Source organism: Nuphar pumila, chromosome 4 (assembly GCF_984573655.1).
Source record: "Nuphar pumila chromosome 4, dmNupPumi1.hap1.1, whole genome shotgun sequence".
Classification (NCBI taxonomy): Eukaryota; Viridiplantae; Streptophyta; class Magnoliopsida; order Nymphaeales; family Nymphaeaceae; genus Nuphar; species Nuphar pumila.
In genome coordinates this window covers 49,123,641-49,146,138 of record NC_143252.1, presented here as the reverse complement: position 1 = coordinate 49,146,138, position 22,498 = coordinate 49,123,641, and the positions used below count along the sequence as shown (strand labels likewise).

The 22,498-nt window shown below is 38.4% G+C and overlaps 2 protein-coding genes across 3 annotated transcripts in view; both read left to right on the top strand.

Annotated features, from left to right (window-relative positions):
* The first annotated feature begins 11,784 nt into the window (after positions 1-11,784).
* On the top strand, positions 11,785-13,656 carry NEET (2 iron, 2 sulfur cluster binding protein). Its single transcript, XM_090003068.1, has 2 exons — positions 11,785-12,163; positions 13,459-13,656. The coding sequence occupies exons 1-2, from the start codon at positions 11,952-11,954 to the stop codon at positions 13,556-13,558; spliced, it is 312 nt and encodes a 103-aa protein (XP_089859194.1). The 5' UTR covers positions 11,785-11,951; the 3' UTR covers positions 13,559-13,656.
* A 2,255-nt stretch (positions 13,657-15,911) lies between these two features.
* Positions 15,912-22,498, top strand: part of LOC149840194 (phosphatidylinositol 4-kinase beta 1-like) — a 57,809-nt gene continuing 51,222 nt past the window's right edge. For both annotated transcript variants that reach the window (XM_090003066.1, XM_090003067.1), the window contains exons 1-2: positions 15,912-16,031; positions 16,178-17,678. In XM_090003066.1, the coding sequence (XP_089859192.1) occupies positions 16,422-17,678 (1,257 nt within the window). In that variant the 5' untranslated portion in view covers positions 15,912-16,031; positions 16,178-16,421. The remainder of the gene's footprint in view (positions 16,032-16,177; positions 17,679-22,498) is intronic.

The following is a 22,498-nucleotide window of genomic DNA, read 5'->3' as shown; positions in this document are numbered from 1 at the left end:
CTGGTGTTGTTGATGGTGGTTTATGTTGTTGATACTTTGTGTTTCATTGGGGTCTAGGCTTCTTTGCTGGGAGAGTAAACTTTTTCCCGCCAGTATTCTTTTGAAATGATCTATTTTTAGAACTCTTTTGGCTTGCTTGCTGATTTCTGCAAAATGGTTGTGTCTTCTAAGATTCTGACCAGTCCTGGTCTAAAAGGGTAGCCACTTCCAAGGCCTCATCTAGAGTTTTAGGACCGCGACTATAAACTTTCATCCGTAGTGTTGGCTTCAATCCATGAGCAAACTTCATCACTCGTTCTTCCTCTATCGTGTAAACATTAGTGCAATAACATTCCAGACTTATGAACTGGGTGATGTACTCAACCAAGGTAGTTCCGCCCTGCTGAAGGTCTAGAAATTCTTGCATCTTCCTACTCCTCTCATATTTCGAAAAGTATGTTGCATAGAAAACTTTTACGAACTGCATTCAGGTGACTGATTCGTTTGCAAACTTGACTTCTAGAGTGGTCGCCCACCATCTCACTGCATCCTCGCGAAGTCTGTATGTTTCGAGGTTGACTTTTCGCTCCTCGCCTACCTACAGTACGCAGAAAATTTGCTTCATTTCCTGAATCCAATTCTCCATTGCTTCTGGAGTGGATTTTCTATTTAACGATGGTGGATTCATGCTCATGAATTGCTTATAAGGGACTGCAGTGATCGGCACTGGAGTAGGAGTCCCATGCCCCTGGGCAACCTGTTGAAGATTATACTTATCGTACGCATTGCTTCAACTTGACGACCCACAACTTTCGTAAGGTTGTTGAGGGTATCCATAACGTTGTTGCATCGTCCTTGCTAAGCCATCTTGAACAAGAAAAAATGCTTGTATCAGCTAGTGTATATACTTAGAGAAGCAACATAATCTTATCATAAGAAAGTAAGTCATGTGCTTCTATAATAGGTCATATCAAAATACCCTTCAACAATGATAGGGTTATAAAATATATCCAACTGAGTTGGAAGACAAAAATGAAACATCATCTAAGGACCTCATCAAAAGACTTTTAACAAAACAACATCATTTTAGTTACGACTGGTGTAGTCACGATAGTCATTTCTGTTCATCAATTGTCTCCGCTTAGGTACTGGGGAACGAGGAGGTGAAGCTAGTGTATACTGGAGAGAATTTGGTAAAGTACGCAAAATTGTCTCTGGGTCTAAGTCTCAGACTTCAACTCTCACAGGAGTTAGCATGAGACTGACTTGAGAAACTACATCCTCTTGTGTAGCAGCATTTCCCTTCCAAACGTCTTCACCAAGCTTCAGCTGACACTCAACTTTGATATGTCCTCTAAGTCCATAATAGATGCATTCACTTAGTTCATGGGGACAGATTTATCCTGCATGATCCAACTTGCATCTCGCACAAGGAGGTGCTCAATTTATAAGTACATGAACGCTTCTCGTTATTGTCTGAACCACTTGGTTCAAGTCCTCTATGCCTTGAGCCAAATAATGTAAGGCTTCAAGCATCTTATCATGCTTTGTACTTCACAACATTTTATAAACCATATATTCATCTAATTATGAAAGAAGAAGTAAATAAAACAACAATCAAACTAATCTACTGAGTCAGGTATACTTACAGTGTGATGGTCGATGTATGTTGAGTCTTGGACCACACTTCTAAAAACTGCTATGATACCAAAAGTTGTAACGCTTCAAAAATACCAACTTAAAAATCAAAGATTTTTAGACAAAACTTTTTTTTGTAAGATTGTGCAATGCAGAAAAATCGAAAGGGAAAAACGAGTTAGAAATCTTTTAGCGGGTTACAGACAGAGTTTGACATTACAGAATTATAAAATGACCTTTCTAATTACAAAATAAGACATATAAGTTTGATTTACATTCTTTTACAAAAAGTGTCTCAATCTTGGAGCATTTTCCCAAAATGACCATCCAGAACCATAAGAGCTTTTTAGAAGTATAGGTTCAGTCCTCAAAACTCATTAGCCTCCATCGCACCACCTGTCAAGCATCACCTACACCCCATAAAACGGGGTCAAAACTCTTGCGAGCTGATGAGATAAACCATAACTTTCCACTAATGAAAAATATGAGCAAAATTAGCATGCATGTGTAATTATAACATCATTCATTTGCAGCAATTAACATTAAGTAGATACAACTATGAACATGTAAGTAGGATTTTCACTAAGAAATGTAATGAGCATGTAGGTATAATTATAAGGAGAGAAAGTAGACAACTTAAGCAGCAAAAATAGCAACTAAGCAATAATCATAATTCAAGATGAATTCAACTAGTGGCTAACAGTAAGTAAGTCAGTTTTAATTGTTCTATCTTGATTACTCCTTCGGGTACGCAAAGAAAAACCTTGCATCTGTGAAAAATACCACCAATGTTTATTATTCCATTGAGTATGATAATCAGGGTACCTATAGACCGAGTAAACAGCCTCATGCGAGTGGCATATGACCAAGAAAAACATTGCATAGGCAAGAAATTGCAATCCACACTATTGTAGTAGCTGAGGATTACCATAATTGGTAACCTCGACCTCCCTAACTCTGAGTGACTGGAGGCCAGAGGATGCCATTGCTCCTCGAAATGAGTCATAAAATCCATCGGTCACTCAGGGTTGTACCACCCACCCTCTCTAAGGTGAACCGTTTGTGAATGGGATACCGGGCGGTTTATCTTTTTAGGCTTAGTTAGTAATCATTCTCTCCTTTCGAGGTACTTAGGCACATTTGCCTTGTGTTTCCCGCAGGAAAACACTAACACCATGACGAGGTCAACCCACCCATTCACGTGCTCTAGCATATCTAGGCCAAGAGGAGCACTTTGCCAGTGAAGGCCATAAACACACATTTTATTTCAAGGGTGTATGCCATTCATAACCAAGTGATCTCAACTCACGAAAGGGGGTCCAACGCCCAACACAACTCACCATCGGGTTTTAGCATGTAACATGATGTCAAAAAAAACAATGCATACCCCTATTGTGGTGCTCTAAGTCCCCTTTTTGCATTTTTGAGATGAATCAAGTGTCGAATGTGTACCATGCATCATGAGTTATGTGAGAACACACACGATTCTATTTGAGCATACATTGCATGTTATGAACGATAATAAATTTAAGACACTTGATAAATAAAGCATGCTTCATTCAAACTATTTTAGTTTAGTTGACATGATATGCCAACAGTGCATGTGGATTTGTCAAAATTTATCAAGCATGCTAAAAAAAATTTGGAGTTCGAACTATGTCATTTTATCAAGTCATATGTGCTGCCAATTATGGGTCGAGTGGGCTGAAATTTGCAAGAATTTACAACAAGAAAAAGTGTTGCCAAAGGTATTAAACATGCACAACATTGCGACATGCATGAAAAAATTGTAGGGAACTTGTAGCAAGAAGGGTGTTGTCGTAAACGTCGCCATTACAGGAATTTGCAGCAAGCCATGCTCTACCATAGAGCGCGGTTCAGCAGAAAAATGGCGGCAAGCGAGGTGCTGCCAGCAAGGCCATTTCCGTAGGAAAATGGCAGCAAGTGAGGTGCTGCCATACATGTTTCATCATGCGGGAAAATCGTTGCAAGTAGAGCGTTGCCATGCAGAAAAATGCAGCTAGAAAGATGCTGCCACATGTGTCATTATTGCAGAATTTTTGCAGCAAGTAGTGCGCTATCATAGAGAGTCACTTCTGCAGAAAAATGATAGCAAGAGAGATGTTGTTGTATGCGCCATTTCTGCAGCATGCTAGAGGCTGCTCAGTATGCATTGAGAGTGTAGGAATTTACAACCTACTAGGTGTTGTCGTGTGTGTCGAACATGAGAAAAAATGTGGTGCATAAGGTGCGGCCAAGAAGAGCTCATTTCGTAGGAAATATGTAGCAATCAGGTGCTGCCCAAAAAGGTGTCGCTACCACAGGAATTTGCAGCAACCAAAAGGGCTGCCAAGAGCTTACTTCTGTTGAGTTTGCAGTGAGGAAGTGTTGCCCTCCAAAGAGCCAGTTTTTGTATAAGCTTGCAGCCAACATGGTGCTGCCTGCAAGCACTGTTTTTGCAGAAGATTGCAGCCAGTGGAACGCTGCCTGCAAGAGCTAGAGCTGCGAAAAGGGGAAGGCTTGATAGGACTTCTAGGTGCAGCTCTTGCAAGGCACAGGTCGGTGCCTCAAGGGCTGCAACCAACGTGCATGAAAAAGAACCGATTGTAGGGTTTGGCCAGCAAGTTCAAGCTCCCTATGGGTTCTACAGAAGCATTACAACCACACAGTCAGGCTGCTGCTTACTAAAGAAAACTGAGTATGAGCGCAGGTCGGGGATAGACATGGCTGCCCACACACTGCTGATTCTTGGTGTGTCAGCACCACAACTTGCCAGAGAGGAGGAAAGGCGAAAAGGGGGTCGAGACTGGTTTAGACCGAGCCCTTGGTCCAAACCTGTCTTGCCTTAGCTCGTGACTCCTGACGCAGCCAAGGACTAGCACATGGGAGTTACAGTTGCAGCAATACCGCTGCAACCCTGAAACAAGGGCGCCCGAACCGCAGGGTGCGCCAGGTCGGGTCGCCATGGCCATGCACCAGCTGGCCGGTGCAAGCAGGCCTGAGTGGCTGTCATTGCAAGGCAGAACCCCCACCGAAATGTGCTCAGACCTGCCGGTTCAGGTTTTGCCAGAACACACGAGCAGGAAAAAAAAGGAATAGGGAAAAGGGGGTTTGGGTAGAAAATGGGCGAGCCGGAGGTGCTGGAACCAACATTCCTTGCACCCAAACGCAACAAGGAAGAGGCCGAATAGAACCTCCAGCCAATACCCCACACAGCTGGACCTCCATGTGCAAGATTGTGATATAATGCCATGAACAAAAACATTAAGATAAACAAAAAAAACATTATGCGTGTGTGAGCATGCAACGTGGACAAAGTAAACAAAAAGAACAAAACCCATTGAGGGTTCTAAATCCGCCCAATTCCCATGCATGCATAAGATGCAATGGGAAGCATGGCTTCATGCTAGAAACTCAAATTTTTATTTATTTTTACAAAAGTGGAAGTTAGAGAAAGGAAATCTCACCTTAGCCGTGAATTCTTTTTTTTTTTCAAAATAGTGGAGAAGAGAAGATCTCCTTGGCTCAAAGTGTAGAGGGGAGTCCGACTTGGTACCCCACGCTACACCCTAGCACACAAGAGAGGGAAAAACCGACTTTAAGGGTGGAGATGCTCCACGATTTGGGAGAGAAAGAGAAGAAGGAGAGAAAATTGACACTTTCTCTCTCTTCTTTCTCAAAAGTGCACATTTATAGTGTAGGGTTTTCAAAATGAAGGGCTGGGATTTGTCGGGTCAGATTGACAGCTAGTAGCCCTCCTTTAGAATTTCACACCCTTCTAGGCATTTTCTTTTTGAAAGTCTTTTCAATGATGCCCTCTACCCCTATTCATGCATGCCTTATATATATATATTTGAAGTCATTTCAAGAATTAGGCGTGGGTTGCACTCTAGCGTGCTCCCTTGCCTAAAATAATGATGTTGGCCCTATGCAAACAATTTTAAATTAAAAATTTTAAAACTCATTATATTTTATTGTTCTTTTTTTTTTTTGAAATTACACATAGGTCTTGTTTCTTTGAAAGAAATTTTCTAAATTTACGCAAAGACTAGAGCAATTTTCTTAAAACCTCAATTCTTGTCAAAATGTCTAAAATGCAATGGGTTTAAGCATTAAAAAATTTTAGAGATTTGACTCATATGGTTATATGCATTTATTCTAAGGATCCGTATATATATATATATATATATATATATATATATATATATATATATATATATATATATATATTACTGAAATTCCATCGTGTTATCAAATTTTCTTAAAAATTTATGGGTCTTACAGAGGCTCTAAAAATTGCATTTTATATACTGAAAAGAGTACCAACTAAAGCAGTAACCAAAACCCCATATGAACTGTGGACAGACAAGAGGCCTAGTATGAAGCATTTTCATATTTGGGGATGTCTAACGGAGGCAAGGCTATATAGGTCACATGAAAGGAAACTAGACTTAAGAATGGTTAGTTGATATTTTGTTGGACATTCTAAAAGATATAGGGGTTATAAATTTTATGACCTCATGAATAAGTCCTTTTTTGATACGGAAAATGCTTGGTTCTTTGAGAATATTGAGTTTAGAGGAGGTAATAAAGTAAGATACATTGCTTTTGAAGAAGAATTTGTTTTTCTTCCTACAGTTGTTGTCATCAATGGTCAGATTTCAATTTCTGACATTGTTCAAATAAATCCAGAAGAAGGCAATGCTCAAAATCTCCCTATCAAAAATCAAGAATTTATTTTTGAAAAACAAACTCAACAACCTCAAGAAACACCTTAAAAAATACATCAACAAACTCAAGAACAAGTACCATTGAGGAAATCTACTAGAGAGAGGAGAAGGGTAATTCTAGATGATTATATTATTTTTCTCCAAGAACATGAGGGTGACACTGACTTAAAGAAAGATGATCCAATCAACTTTCATCAAGCTATACGGAGTTCTAACTTTCAAAAGTGGATCAATGTCATGCATAAAGAGTTTAAATCCATGAAATACAATGACATATGAGATCTTGTCCCATTACCTGAAGGTGTGAAACCCATTAGTAGCAAATGGATATTTAAAGCCAAGAGGGATTTGAAGGGTGATGTAGAAAGATATAATGTTCATCTTGTTGCGAAAGAGTTTACTCAAACGGAAGGCATTGACTATAAAAAGACCTTCTCTTCAGTTTCTACAAAAGTCTCTTTGAGAATAATAATAGCACTTCTGGCTTATTTTAATTTGAAACTACATCAGATGGATGTAAATGAAATTCCACTAGAGGGGGGGTGAATAGTGAAATACTAAATATATTGATAAATTAAAAATAGAATGCAATAAGGCACAACACATAAAACACAGAATTTATACTGGTTCGGTCAGGACCCTGACCTACATCCAGTCCCCAAGCAAACCACTTGAGCTTTCCACTATAACATCCGAGTTACCGGATAAATAGTACAACACCCTCTTCCTCAGAGGTCTTTTTCTCTCAACAGAGAAGGGGCACACCCTCTTCCACAAAGGTTTTCTTCTCTCAACAGAGAAGGGGAACACCCTCTTTCACAGAGGTCTTCTCCTCTCAACAGAGAAGGGGCACACCCTCTTTCACAGAGGTCTTCTTCTCTCAACAAAGAAGGGGCACACCCTCTTTCACAGAGGTCTTTTTTTTTCAACAAAGAAGGAATATAGTGAATAACAGAAAGTTACAATACTTTCTATAGAACCTTCAGAATGATATGAATGCACGAATGAAGGATTTCTCAGAATGTTTTATTATTTTCACTCAGAAGATACTCTTTGTCAAAGAGCTATTCTTGACTTTTTCTTTTTCTTTTCTCTTTCTTTTTCTAGACTCTCTTTCAAATATCGAATAAGAATTTTTCTTGTTGTAAGCTCACATGTCCTTTGCTGAATAAATTATTTTGATTGTGTTTATATAGCCTTAGAAAAATAGTCGTCGCCTTTTTGAAATGATGGTCTTTTTGGGATGTGAGATGTCAAGTCATTTCAAAAATCACTTTATGGATGTTCGAAAAAGTCTTCTTTCTATAAAAGTAGTATTTTGGGTACACTAGTCGTTGTAGTATTTTAGGTATGATATATTTTATGTAAAAAATCTATTTCTCATAATAAATGACTTATAGTACATTGAACGTTGGATTATAAACCATCATGTAGTTTTGTCTTTATTCAAATTAATGATTTGTAGTACTTTAGTATTTTATTTAGAAATCGTCACTTCTTTACTTAAATGTGTGTAAGTACAATAAATACTTTTGAATTCTTTATTTTGTAAATGGTCAAATCTCAAAATACTTTATGATGAGTTATTTAATGTCTACAAAGAGAATGAAGACTTTAAGTAAGTCGACATTCTTGAGTGGGATTAAGATAGTTATTTATAAAAAAGTTTTTGAGGAGGTATTTAATGTTTTACAGAAAGAATGATGACTTTAAGTAAGTCAACATTCTTGAGTTGTAAAAAGTGACTAAAGTCTTTTCTAAACATATAATAATATTTGTTTTTCTTTGTTTAGTTCAACTAGCCGATTTCTATGTTTGTCTTTTTCTTATATACTTGAAATCATTACTTTTTATTTCTTTTCAAGTTATCTTATACATGATAGAAGGTACAATTAATGCTTTTGAAATCATGAGCTAAAATACCTTTCTTATAAAAGTTTGTAAGAAGGTACAATGATTGGTTTTCAAAAAAGGTGCTTTTTGAAAATATCGTATACTTTTATGAATGAGTGACTTGTATGATAAAGTATGTAATATGCAATATGCATGCTTCTGAAGGTTCTGTTACATATGACTCTAAAGAAGAAAAAATTTTCATCTTGAAGTAGTCGATCCCTTTAGATGATCTTTAAGAATGAATGGCCCATCAAGCTTTTTCTTCAAGGAGTATGATTGCACCAAGGTTGTACTTGAACGGGAGGTCTCCATCCTTTTGGGTGAGATATCCTTGCATCAAATACTCGTTAGATACATGACAAAGCATATCCAGTCATAATATAACATTTTTCATAAAGACATATTATTATATCATATTATGTGTGTCATCAAAATATAGTTTCTCAACAGTAAAGACTGCATTCATTAACAGTGGCATTGATTAAACAATATATATAGTGCAACTGGAATATTTTGTCTCAGGCGATGCAAAGAAAATGGTTTGCAAATTAAAGAAATTCATCTATAGACTCAAGCATACTTCATATCAATGGTATTATAAATTTTATCAAGTTGTCCTCTCATTTGGTTTTGAGATGAATATGGTTGATGAATGCATATACCATAAATTCAATGAGGGTAAATATATTTTCCTGTTTTTATGTGTCGATGACATACTACTTGTCAATAATGATATATGCTTATTACACGAAACCAAGAGATTTCTCACAAAAAAATTTGAAATGAAAGATTTTGGTAACATCTCTTTTAGATTAAGAATTTAAATACATCGAGATTGTTCTTGATGTATTCTTGGATTATCATAAAAGAGCTATATCGAAAGAATTCTTGAAAGATTTGGCATAAAGGATTATAAACCAGGTGACACCCCTGTTACTAAGGGAGACAAGTTTAGTCTTACTCAGTGCCCCAAACACTAGTTTGAAGTAAAAGATATGGAAAAGATTCCCTATACATCAGCTATATGGAGTCTTATTTATGCTCAAGTGTGTACACATCCGAATATTGCATACATTGTTAGGATATTAGGCAGATATTTGAGTAACACATGAATGGATCATTGAAAAACAACCAAATGGGTTATTCAGTACTTATAAAGAAAAAAAGATTACATGCTCACATATAGGAACTCAAATTAGTTAGAGATCATTGGATATTCTAATTCTGACTTTGTCGGGTGTCAAGACAGTCGTAAATCCACATCGAGTTATGTTTATTTGTTAGCTGAAGGAGCTATCTCTTGGGAGAGTACTAAGTAAACACTCATTACTTATTCCATTATGGCGGCAAAGTTCATAGCCTGTTATGAGGCATCTAATCATGGAATATGATTATGCATTTTTGTCACTGGGCTGTAGATTTTGGATAATATTGAAAGACCATTGGAGTTGTTTTGTAACAATAAGTCAACAATATAATTTTTTAACAACAATAGGAGCTTGTCAAAGTCGAAATATATATACATCAAGTTCCTTGTTGTTAAAGAAAGAGTGAAAATGATCAAATATCTATTGAATATATTGGCACAAACTCTATGATTGTGGATCCGCTTACCAGACATTTACTACCCAAGGTCTTTCATGAGCATACTGCTCGAATGGGTGTTGTATCATTTAATGATATATTGATTTAGTGAGAGTTTGTATTTGGATGTTCGGGAATAAAGATAAAGTTTTTTTTTACGGCATGTTCAGATCACATTACATATAATTCTCATGCTTCGCATCCATGCTTGATCTATGTTGTTGGTTATGTCAATATATGTGATCATTGATGGGTCTATTTACAATGAATGTAATGAAGATCGCTTTGGTTCTATGTTGACATGATCAATGAACCAGATTGTTAGAGATGTCATTTGGTAAGATAGTGTTATTGAGCTCATAAAGTTATTGTATAATGCATGATTGTATAATGAGATATGTGGCCCAAGTAAAAGATTGTTAGATATTTTGTGTGAGCCTATATATGTAATTAATCATTCATTATAAACTATTTAAGGCATGAGCTTATTTAAAGTGATTCTATATAGTTGGGCCACACGACATCTCATAGTCTATGGTTACAAAAATGTGTAAATATCTAATGTGCGCTCATATGTCAATTTTTGATTTTATGATAGACTGAATTAAAAAGAAGACAATGTGACGGTTAGAAATGGGTTATGGTCTCCAAAATCATATATAGTGACGGTTTCTTTTCTCCCCCCCCATCAAGAAAGAGACCATTACTCTCTTGTTTGGATTAGAGAAGAAAAAAAATCACTAATAGAGGTTTTAGAAGATCAAAACCTCACAAGATCTATCAGCGCAATGATGAATTCGGGTACGCTTATGCATTATGTTTTATTTTTGTTTTTTTTCAATGATTCAGCATGAACAAATTAAAGATAAATAAAGATTATTTTCTTAAGTTTTTTGACAAATAGTAGAATGATAAGCTTCAGTGAGGAGGTACAATCGATCAGCTCGCCTCCCAATTCGACGTTGTAGACGTTAAGATTGCCTTCGGTTCACTGAGCGTGTGCCTATTCCGTCTGTGGCTATGATCAAACGCCAAAGCCAGCCCAAGCCAACTGCAGTTCACCGAAATCTGATGGTACAGTAGGTCGATTGTGGTGGAACTCCACCTGGTTATATGGACCACAACAGAAAGTGAGGGAGCAAAGGAGTAAAGCTTGAGTTCTCCAATTTTCAAAGCATAATGAAAATACAAGAGTGCAAGGTTTTATGGGCCTGGTTTGGTGGTTTTGCAATCTCCCAAACCCAAAACCAGAAACCGGTCTGGTTTCTCTACTGCAAAACAGAAAGAGAGGGTAGATTGGTCGACCAAGGCGAACTGTGAATGCTGTGTGCGCACGCGCTGTGTGTGTCGAGGGAGCTGAGTGTGCTCAGGTCAAGCTGATGCCTGACTGGATCCGGACTCTATTGTTGATGCTTTCTAATACTCGAAATCAAAATCGTAACTCTGAAGCTTGACAATTCAGCTGCAGCCCTGGTGCAAACCCGCCTGACCTTTGCAAATGAACTAAAATGTCAAAAACGACAAATTCTCACGATATTTTCAATTTCTTGCAATTTTTATATGAAATATAAATATCCCATGATATTTATATTTTTATCAGTTATCTATCATAGAGAAATCATGTGTTTTTTATTTTTTCATTTATAAAAAAATTATTTTTTATTACTGAGCTTTTGCGAAAAAAACGAGAGATTTATAAAAAACTTATTTTTCACGAGTTTTTGGCAGCCTACCAAATCTTAAAAGGAGTGTCACAAATTTGTAGTAGCCCAAACATCAAGTCTACGTAATATTTTGCAGCCACCTGGGAAAACTCGAAACCCTTCTGCATTTTAGGAAAAAAAACTTCGATGAAAGTGGAGGTGGCAAACACGGAGACCAGCCCTATCTTTTGGAAGGCAACCTAGAGTCATTACCCAAATTTCAGAGAAAGCCAATCTTACCAGACGGGACGAAAGAGGAGCAGTGAGTGGCAGGCATGTTGCCACACCACCCACCAACCCTTCCCGGTTCTCAATCTTTAAGAAGGAGGGTGTTTGCTGAGAGCGTGTGTCGTCCACAAGAAGCTAAGCTTCACTCCTCTTCTCCGGCATAATCAGGCAGCAGGGAGTCCAGAAAATCAGTATGGGTTTCTCTGCGGCATCGGTGGTGCTGGGCGGGTTGCTGCCTGTGCCTACGGGTGGTGGGCTACCCACGAACACGCGCACGGGAGGGAGGATGATGAGGGTGAGGGCGCAGTTGGGGAGCATCAACCCCGAGATCAGGAAGGACGAGCAGAAGGTCGTCGACTCCGTCCTCGTCTCTGACCTCTCCAAGCCCGTTACCGCCTACTGCAGGTACGCTAACCCCTCTTCCATCGAAATTGGGCAAATGGTTTCTTCAATCATTCTTTTCTCTGCAATCTCTCAACCCAAGGAGAGTGGCGTTCCTCCTGAAGATCTGATGCAAATCGAAAAAAGAAACAATTAAGTTACTCTACTCCGATAGGGATTACGGCTACGAAATCAGAAGCAATGGAAAATGAAAGAAATTAATTTATATATTCAATAAAAATAATAATAATCAATCATCCACTCTGCTCCTGCATCAAGATCTTTGTGTGTCATTTCGTTATATCAAAAGTTATCTGATTTTTTGTGCAAATACGATGGGACTTGAAATTGTGGGGTGAACGTATCAGCATACCATTGCTCAGTGGGGGAATCGGAGGATGGTGCTGGGAGAATTGGTGCATTCGTGGAAACGTTTTCTTAAACATTTCTCTTCTTTATTTTTTTTTCAACAATGTGAAAATGAGCTCGACCCCCGTTTGCGACTAATTCTGTACCGTGAAAATGGTTCTTAGGAATCGTTTTCTTACCAGGGACCGATTTTCCATGCTCAAGCATGTAGGTAAAACTAGTATTGTTGAGAAAGGACGAGGAAGAGTTTGTGGGGATCGGTTGACGCCTGATAAAGAGGGGAGATGTTTAGTTTTCATTCTCCCAAAAAGTCGCTTCTTTTCCAATATGCCCAGCCACCCCAACTCCCCCTCATGTCTGTTGCTGAACAAGATTGCCATTAAAAATGGTGGAAATGGGAATTCCAATTGTGAGCTGCCTGTTTTATTATACTTCGCCAATTAGTCCCTTCGATGTTAACTAGAACACGAGTCACTAGACTATAGGAACTACCTTGTGAATTGGGCATTTCGAAGACATGGTGAATTTGCTAAGAATCAATTATTAGATCGTTTAGTTTTTTATGGAAAAAAATGCAATTTTTGGATTTTAAATATTTATGGAGATTATGAACAGTTGAGTTGATTTAAAAGCCTTAAAAAATCTTGTTTATGCATCATAATTGGACGATTCAAGAGCTGGTCCTTATAAAACCAGGCATGTATATCATCATAGCGGTAAGGTTAGATTTAAGAGAAAAGAATAAAATCCATGAAACGCACACTTCACATTGGTAGTTCTCATATTCTAGTGACTCCTACAACATATTTGATATTTCCTAGTTCTTGATTAGTATGACTACAAGGTGGGGTGGGTTCTGAAAGGGAGTGAAACTTCCTATAGGTCACAGGAAAACTCGCGCATCATTTTATGTTCGGCTCATTGTTGCAATTTGTTGGAAAACTTGGCAGGTGTTGGAGGTCTGGGACATTTCCTCTCTGCGATGGAAGCCATGTGAAGCACAATAAAGCTACTGGTGACAACGTTGGCCCTCTGCTTCTCAAGAACTGATGTATTCGTCATTGTCGTGTTATCGTTTATTAGACTTCTATGATTCATCGAATAATACTCACTATAATATGAGAGCTATAAATCTGGGCATTTTCAAAGTTTTTTTTTTGGCAAATCCAACCATGTGAAAACCATGTAGATGTGCTTGGCATGGTGAATTTGTTAGGAATCAACCATTGGATCTTGTATTTTCAATGCAAAAATATGTTTTTGAATGAGTAATGTTTGTGAAGATTATGAGCCATTGATTTTAAAGCCTTAAAAAAATCTTAATTATGTATCAAAATTTGATGATTTAAGAGAGTTCTTATAAAGTCAAGCATGTAGATTATATCTATACGTTTATACTCAACAGAAGAACAAAAAATCCATAAAAATTAAGGTTCATACATTAGTTCTCATATTTTAGTGACTATATATATAGGGAAAGTGTAATATGTTTACCATCCAAATATGTTTGCTGGCATTTATCAAGATTTTCATAGGTTTTTTTGCATTGTAGATGCATTCAGCGTGGTCTATTTGCTAGGAATTGACTGTCGGATCATCATAATCGTATCAAGAAATACTATTTTTTATGCTTGAATTTTTATGAAAATTTTAAGCTATTGATTTTCAACCCTTAAAAGATCCTTCTTATACATAGTAATTGGATGATCCAAGAGTCTGTTTCTATAAAACCAGTCTTCTAGATCACATTTGCATGGTAAAATTTTTTAAAAAAATAAAAAAACCTATGAAAATCTTGGTTCATACCATTAAATATATTTCTGTTAACCTATATATATATGTGTACCTTGTGTGTAGGGATGCACACCATTCGAGTTTGATCCAAGCCTGGGTTGTTCAAACTCGACATCTTTCCAAATGCCCTTTTCAAGCTTGGGCCGAGCTTCAACAACATTGTTCAGACTAGGCTCGGTTTTGAGCTTGAGCCGAGCTTGAAAAGCATTCTAAAAAGGTATAATATGGTGGGATTCAATCCCTGACCTTCCTAAACATTGCACAAATGACCCACCGCAGACCATATTTTTAACTATGACCCAGAGAAATATACAGATACTAAAACCCCTAGATTAACATCCAACGAAAAAATGTGAGCAGAGAAACTCGATCTCAGCACTTTTTTGCGGAAGAGGTTAACACCTTACTCAGTAAAATAATAGCAATTCTTAGGTTTTAAGTTGGAAATATATATATATATATATATGCGAGCCTAATCGAGCTTAATCGGGTTCAGCAACTTTGTCAAGCTCATCTCATTTATGCACACCAAGCATGAACTTGTGTTCAAGCTTGGCTCATTTATGTTCACGGACGAGCTTGAACCGAGCTTAAGTGAACTGAGTGGAGCCGAGCTAGCTCGGTTTGTTGTGCATCCCTATGTTGTGTGTGACTATGCATGAGCAGACCTTTGGTTGGTAAAACCCTGAAAGTGCTCCCTGCCCTACCCACCATGAAGTATACCCAACTTTGACCTTCCAAGAAGGGACACTCTTTGTATATTTCGAACTGTGGTTGTCTCACAGTGATAAAGCATGGTGGCCTCTAGTCAAGAAGGTTGAGTCCTCGTGGGCAAGATATAATCTATCTTGAAGTGAACAATGGTGATTGTGCATGCTTTTCCTCATCGGTGATTGCACTAAATACTCAAACATTCATGCATTCTTGCAATCCCACATCGATAAAAGCACACGCACATACAAAAACTAAGATCAAAATCCCATTTTTTTATGAAAAGCAACGTTCTAGTAACTAAGATCAAAATCCCATTTTTTATGAAAACTCTTATGTGCGAAGGGAGGTTAACTCAAGGTCCTTATTTGACAATTGTCAAGAACAATATAGAATCATATCAGGAATTTAAAAAAAGGTTGTACTCTGACATACAATTTCAGGTGACAGTTAGGTGTGTATCGAGAAATTACCCTTTTGTAAAAATATGATTGAGAATAGAGAGAGAGAGATTGAGAAAGAAAAAGTAGTATATAAATTATAAATAATAATAATAAAATTACCATGCGTTTCCCTAGTTTATTACCATCATACCGTCGTTGAACTAAATGTTATTTTAATGGAATATTTTTTTATTCCATTTCGAGATAAAGTTAAAACTCATTTCCACTTCGCATTCGAAGGCGTTTTCTTTTTCCCGTTTGTGAAGGACAATGGCGGTCTCTTTTGTTATAATATCGAGGGAACGGATCCTGTCGCTGCTTGCATTAAAAACCAAAGAGAGGAAAACAACCGGAAAAAAAGAAAAAGAAAAAAGAAAAAAGAAAAAGAAAAAAAGAAAAAAAGAAAAGAAAAAGAAATCCTCTCCGGTGATTTTTCTCGCCTCTATTTCTTGTGTTCGATTCCTCTCGGGGAGTTCTGCGTCGGGAACGCGGATCTCCGTTCAGATTTTGCGGCTCCGGAATCGAGAAATCCGGCGGAATTCCGGTCGGTTTCTGCATTCCGTGGAGCTATTCCGGTAAGAGGTTCTTGATTTGTCTCGCACTTTTTGTTTTTTGGTGAGACGTTTTTTGTTTCGATTTTGGATCGTGTTTTTGTTTCGATTTTTCTCTTGGAGGCATGGAGTTTTGTTTTTTTTCGTAAGGATCCGATGTTGTTTTCTAGGGTTTCTTTGAATGATAGTCGGTGTTTCTGGAGGGATTCAATCTTTGAAGTGGAGCATTTGGGAATTAGTGTTTGGGATGCGTGAATTCTACGGTTTGGCATTTTGATGCATCGGAGTCGGGGCGGTCGTGAGGTGTAGAGGCCGAATTTTGATCGGGAAGATGCTTTTAGGGTTTCAGAAGGGGCGCCCTAGGTGAAATTTTGGAATAAGGATCCAAGGTTTTTGTGATTTGAGTGTTAGATCATGGTGCGCCTTCTAGGATTGGCACGGGGAGAATCAGATGAGTCGCCGAGGGAGATTACAAGAGTTCCGAACGAGAACGGGGACAGCGGTTGGCTCATTCGGTTTTTCGACTCGTCTTTCTTCTGCGAGTGGATTGCAGTGAGTTATTTGTATAAGCATGATCATCCCGGCGTTCGGGACTACCTCTGTAACCGTATGTACACTTTGCCGCTTTCTGGAATCGAGAGCTATCTGTTCCAGATCTGCTACATGCTTGTACATAAGCCCAGCCCTTCACTCGATAAGTTTGTTATCGATATGTGCTCGAAGTCGCTCCAGATTGCACTCAAGGTTCATTGGTTCCTTCTGGCCGAACTAGAGGATTCGGATGACACTGAAGGAATCAGCAGAATACAGGAGAAGTGCCAAATCGCTGCGACCCTTATGGGGGATTGGCCACCACTCGTCCGCCCGCAGAATCCTCCACCAAGCCCCGGAAGCAATGCCAAAAACCGGGTGCTGAACAAGATACTCTCTTCAAAGCCGAAGTTTCTTTCATTAACTTCATCGCCTCCAACTACCCAAAGGTCTGCATCTTTTCCATCGCCTGTTTCTGGGAGTTCACCTGTGCAAGTGGAGAGCAAGGTCGGCCAAGATGAGTTGGATTCCTCACTGAAAGTTTTCAAGAAGTTAATGCCTGGTCCGAAAGTTCGTGATGCATTGTTCTTCAGGAAATCAGTAGAGAAGGAAGATGAGGTGGATAAATCAAAGGACTCGACGAGAGATTCGGATCAAGATGGCTTCTTTCGGAGGATTCTCAAGGAACTTAAGGAGGAGGACGATAATAAGTCCGTTCACAATGAGGAACTGATGACAAGCTCAGACGGGTTTTTTAAGAGATTGTTTCGTGACCGAAGTGAAGGTGATGAAAAATTGGGAGTGAAATCAGGTGAAGAAGATGAGAAGGAAGGTTTCTTTAGGAGGCTGTTTAAGGAGAAACATGAAGACCACCGTGAAAAGAAGGATGGGCATGGCAGAGATGAAGAAGACAATGGAGCTGGTAACTCTGAAGATGACGAACCATCAGATTTTCTGTCTTTTCGCAAGTTGTTCCGGGTGCACCCGGAGGAAGAGAAACCTAAGTCCGTTTCTGAAAATGGACATCCAGGGGCGTTTGACATCAGTCCAGGAACAGAGAACTTTTTCCGGAGGTTGTTCCGTGATCGTGACAGGTCTGTAGAGGACTCTGAGTTTTTCGGTTCCAAGAAACTGAAAGAGGTAAGCATACATTGTCCAGCTGTGAATTCAATTTTTGATTTGTTGCTGTCATGATTGCTTTATTCTACAACTTGCCTCCTTAGGCCTTCATGGAATCTTACTAATTTCTGTTTTAGTGAACCTCATACTTGCATATGCTATCAAGGCAGGGTCTAAGAAAACAAGTATGGTGTTCATTCTGAATAATTCCTGACTAGTACTATTTTGCATTATACCTTGTTTTATTCTTATCCCCTAAGCTACACAGACATACACACAAAGAGACTTTCTTTGATGCTTGCACACATGCATGCACATACACATGTACACACACAACCATATGCACACTAAGATGTACTTGTTCCCCTATTCTGTTAAGCACAGACTATTCAAAACTTGCTTCCAAGAAAGAAACATATGCACAAAGCTACATATTTCTTTGTGATATTCGTTTATTTGGAACTTGGTAAGGTGCCTTTAATTAAAAACTCCTTGATCCTATAGTTTGTCCCATCACATGTGGTTGTAAGCACACATGATTATTATCAAAATATCCTGGGGATCTACAGTTAGTAGTATACTCTACACCATAGCCTATTCCTTAGATAGTCTTCTCCTTATGTTCTTTCATGTTAGCAGTTAGACTGTGCTTTTTCTTTTTCTTTTTCTTTTTTGGAATTTTTTGGGTAGATACAACCTTTATGTAGGACTATTACCCTATACTCCGACCAAGGAATAAAATCTTTGTTTCCCCCAAAATTTGAGTCTCCCGCCAATGAGATGGACAAGAATTAACCTCTAATCATTTTTAATCCTGATCTTGCTTGTTCACCAAATCTTGATCACTAGAAAATTGTTCAGTGATTGGAAAAGAAAAATGCAGTGTGATTCTTACATATTATGTCAAAGGAAGTATCTAAAATTGTACCGACTACTACCAATTTCGAGGGTATTACTCTTATTATGCATGTACTTATCGGATCTGTCATAGAATTTAGAAGCATCATCTAGGGATAGAATTGAATCTTGGAAGTAACAGAATGGTCTGGAATGGTGAAGTAAAAAATTGATGGCAAACCAAATTATGAATGGTATGATAATTTGATACATCAGTAGTATGAAGAAAATCAACTGGATTCCTGGTATAACATAGGTGGATTATTCTGTTCATGATATAATTACTAATCACAGATATTTTTATGATGTTGCCATGAAACCTCGGACTTCATGTTTCTGCTTGGTATTTTAATTTAAACAAAATGTTTGGCTCTATTCTAGAAAAAAAGAAAAAAAAAAGAGGCAGTAAATATTGTATGTTATATATCACAAGATGAAAAAGACGCACTAAGGAGAAAGTAGAAGGCACAAAGCAAAGGAAACTTCATTGAGATACAAAATAAATGGTTACAACAATATATGAGGGTCTATCCCTCTATGTAGGGGTGGCAATTTCTGACACGACCCGCCAACCCGCCTCTTAGGCGGGTTCGGGTTGGGCTTAAGCCAACCCGTTTAATAAACGGGTCGACCCGTGTAACCCGTTTATTAAACAGGTCGGGTTCGGGTTGGGGGTATGCCAACCCGGCTGACCCGTTTAATAAACGGGTTAGGCGGGTGGGTCAACCCGCCAACCCGTCTGCCCGACCCGTCAACCCGACCCGTCAACCTGCCTACCCGATCCGTCAACCCGCCAACCCGCCAACCCGACCCACCAACCTGACCCGCGAACCTGAAAACCCGTTTACCCGACCCAACCCATTTATTAAATGGGTTGGCGGGTCGTGTCGGGTTACCCGTTTATTAAACGGGTCGGGTTCGTGTTTGCCACAGCCGACCCGTTTAATAAACGGGTCGGGTTCGGGTTGAGGTATGCTGACACGCCAACCCGCCAACCCGACCCGCCAACCCGACCCGATTGCCACCCCTACCTCTATGGCACCCTATAAATAATTACATGTATATAAGAAGCAACAACACACCGAATAGTAAAGCTCATATTATACTTCCTAATACTCTCCCTCAAACTTGAGATGATGCAAGTGAAATCATCCCAAGTTTGGAAAGGAATGACTGAAAGTGTAATGGGGCTAGACCAGAGTTACCGAAAGCTTCTTAGGTAGGTGGGAAGCTCGCTTCTTGGAAACTCGCTTCGGAAGCGCAATACTCCTCGCTTTCGAAACTTCATGGGAAGCTCGATTCCCCCATGCTTCTCATACACATGGTTTATGCATAGTGAATGCTTTTTTCACATTTCTTTTCATCTTTTTCATGTATTTTCTCTCACGCTTTCACTCACTTTCTATGTACTTTCTTTAAATTGGTAACCATCATTGTTATATTTTAACAAAAATTGAACTCTTTTACAGAAAAATCATGAAATATAAGAATGATCAATTTTATTTTAGTTTTTATTTGTTTCTTGTTTGATTCCATATTACTTTATTTTTTATTCATATTTTGTTTTTAAATTGAAAATTCGCTTCCCGCTTCGTATAAATTTTAAAATGCCTCGCTTCTCGCTTCCACTTCCCGTATCGTTTCCCGCTTCCTAGTTTGGCAATCTTGGGCTAGACTCTTAGTAAAAATGTTTGCGAGTTCCTCTTTTGAGCCCACATGCTCCAAAGCTATAATTGCATCCTCATATGCCCTCATAGTAAAGTGATGATCTATCTCAACATGCTTTGTCTTCTCATGAAATTTTGGATTCTTTGCAATGTGAATAACACTCATATTGTCACTAATACAAGGAGGTTCTTCTACAAACTAAAACACCTAGCCGCCACAAAAGCCATATAATCCATAAAATTTTTGCAATAACCCATGGCCATGTACTCTGTTTCTGCAATGGATATTGCGACTCATTTTTTCTTTTTGCTCTTCCACGATATTAGAGAACTTCCAATGAAAACATAGAATCCCGTTGTGGAGAGCTAATCTCGTGTAGATCCTCTAAAGTCAGCATTACAAAAGGCTCTAAGATCTAAGTTGGATGATGATAGAAAGACATCCCAAAATGCGTAGTATCCCTCACATATCTGATGATTCTAAGAACAATAACAACATGAACTGATCAGATTGATCACATGAACTAAATATGTGATATCTAGCCTAGATATCATCAAGTATATCAAACAGCCACCTAGCTGCCTTTATACCACTATGCCCTCTAGTTCGTCTCCATATGTGACCCTTAATTTCACATTTGCTTCTATAGGAGAGGCAACTTTCTTAAAATCATTTGCTAGCCTTACCTTTACAACAAGATCAAGTTGCATACTTATTATGAGATAAGTGAAGTCCTCTTCTTGATTTTTCAACTTCCAAACCAAGAAAGTATTTCAAACTTCCTATTTCCTAAATCCCTCATCTCAAAGATATAGCTAACATTTTCTTAGTATCCTCCAGCTTTTGCACATCGTCTACTATAATATTCAATGTTGTAAGTATTGTACCGTAATCATACGATACAATACGATACTTTTGGGTTTTGTGATACGATACACACTTGTATCGCGATCCGAGTGTATATCGTACCCGTATCGGGTGTATCGTACGATACACCCCATGTATCGTGCCGTATCGTACGATACAGGACGTATCATACGATACTGGTCTAGCGCACTTAAAAAGGACCCGAAACTCGATTTTTAAGTTTTGGGTTTTAAAGGCGTCTTGGGGGCCGACTTCTACATTGCTATAGAGGCTGTTAGAAGGAAATTGACACACCCTAGGAGCCATGAGATCGATTTGGGGGCCAATTGGTGGATAAGGGAGAGTGCTTTTGTGATTTTCTCAATTTAGAGTGCATTTACATCATTTTTCCACTCAAGGAAGCAGATTAAGGTAAAAAATCCCTATTCTTTGCTTCTTATTGAGTTTTTTTGGGGGAAGATGGCATCAGAGGATCCGCCATGACAATGGGGCACTCAAGTAATGAGTTAAGACCGATTAAAAATCAAGTGCAACTATTGCCAAATTTCTTTTTCGGGTGATATCTATCGATTGAAACATCATTTAGCTGGGACACATCATAATGTGTAAGTATGCATGTCAAGAAAATTATCGGCTGCTGTGAAATGACAATGCCAACTTTTGCATTGTTCCTGTGAGATATGCATGCAATATTATCTATGATTCTATATTAGTTGATGTTTGATGATGTCTTATACGGCTCATAGAGACGTAAATGGTTCATATGTGATTTTATGGTTGTATTTTTGTGCAATTCATTATTGTTTCATGTGATATGATTTTTTTAGAATTTTTGCTAATTTTTCTGATTTTTTTTATTTTTTTGGATTTTTTAAAGTTTTTATTAAAAATTTACGATACGATATGATACGGTGTTACTATGGGCCCGACTGATACGGGTAACAATACGATACTTACAACCTTGGTAATAATCATGTCTATCAACATATAGGATTACTATACACTTGCCATGAGAAGAAGATGACACAAACAAAGAGAGATCATGATAACTGTACCCAAAGCCAAGAGATCCAATGATGCTAAAATTTTCAAACCAAGCTCATAGTGCTTGTTTGAGCCCGCATAAAGCTCTCCTCAATCTGTAAACTCTACCTTGAGATGTACACTTTCCTCATCTAAGTCTCCATTCAAGAATGCATTCTTGACGTCCAACTGCCACAAGTTCCACTGTTTCGCTGCAGCAACTGCAAGCAAAATCCTTATTGTGGTCATATGAGCCACACGTGCAAATGTCTATGCAAAATCAATACCGAACTCTTGGCTCTAATCCTTTGCCACCAACCTTGCCTTGTATCTCTCACTAAACCCATCTGATTATAGATCCATTTACACTCAACTACATTCTTTCT

Bases quoted from the DNA above. Each gene is read 5' to 3' on its own strand.
- NEET (XM_090003068.1), top strand. From the start codon at position 11,952: ATGGGTTTCTCTGCGGCATCGGTGGTGCTGGGCGGGTTGCTGCCTGTG. The intron at 12,164-13,458 runs GTACGCTAACCC...AAAACTTGGCAG, and splicing joins CCCGTTACCGCCTACTGCAG to GTGTTGGAGGTCTGGGACAT.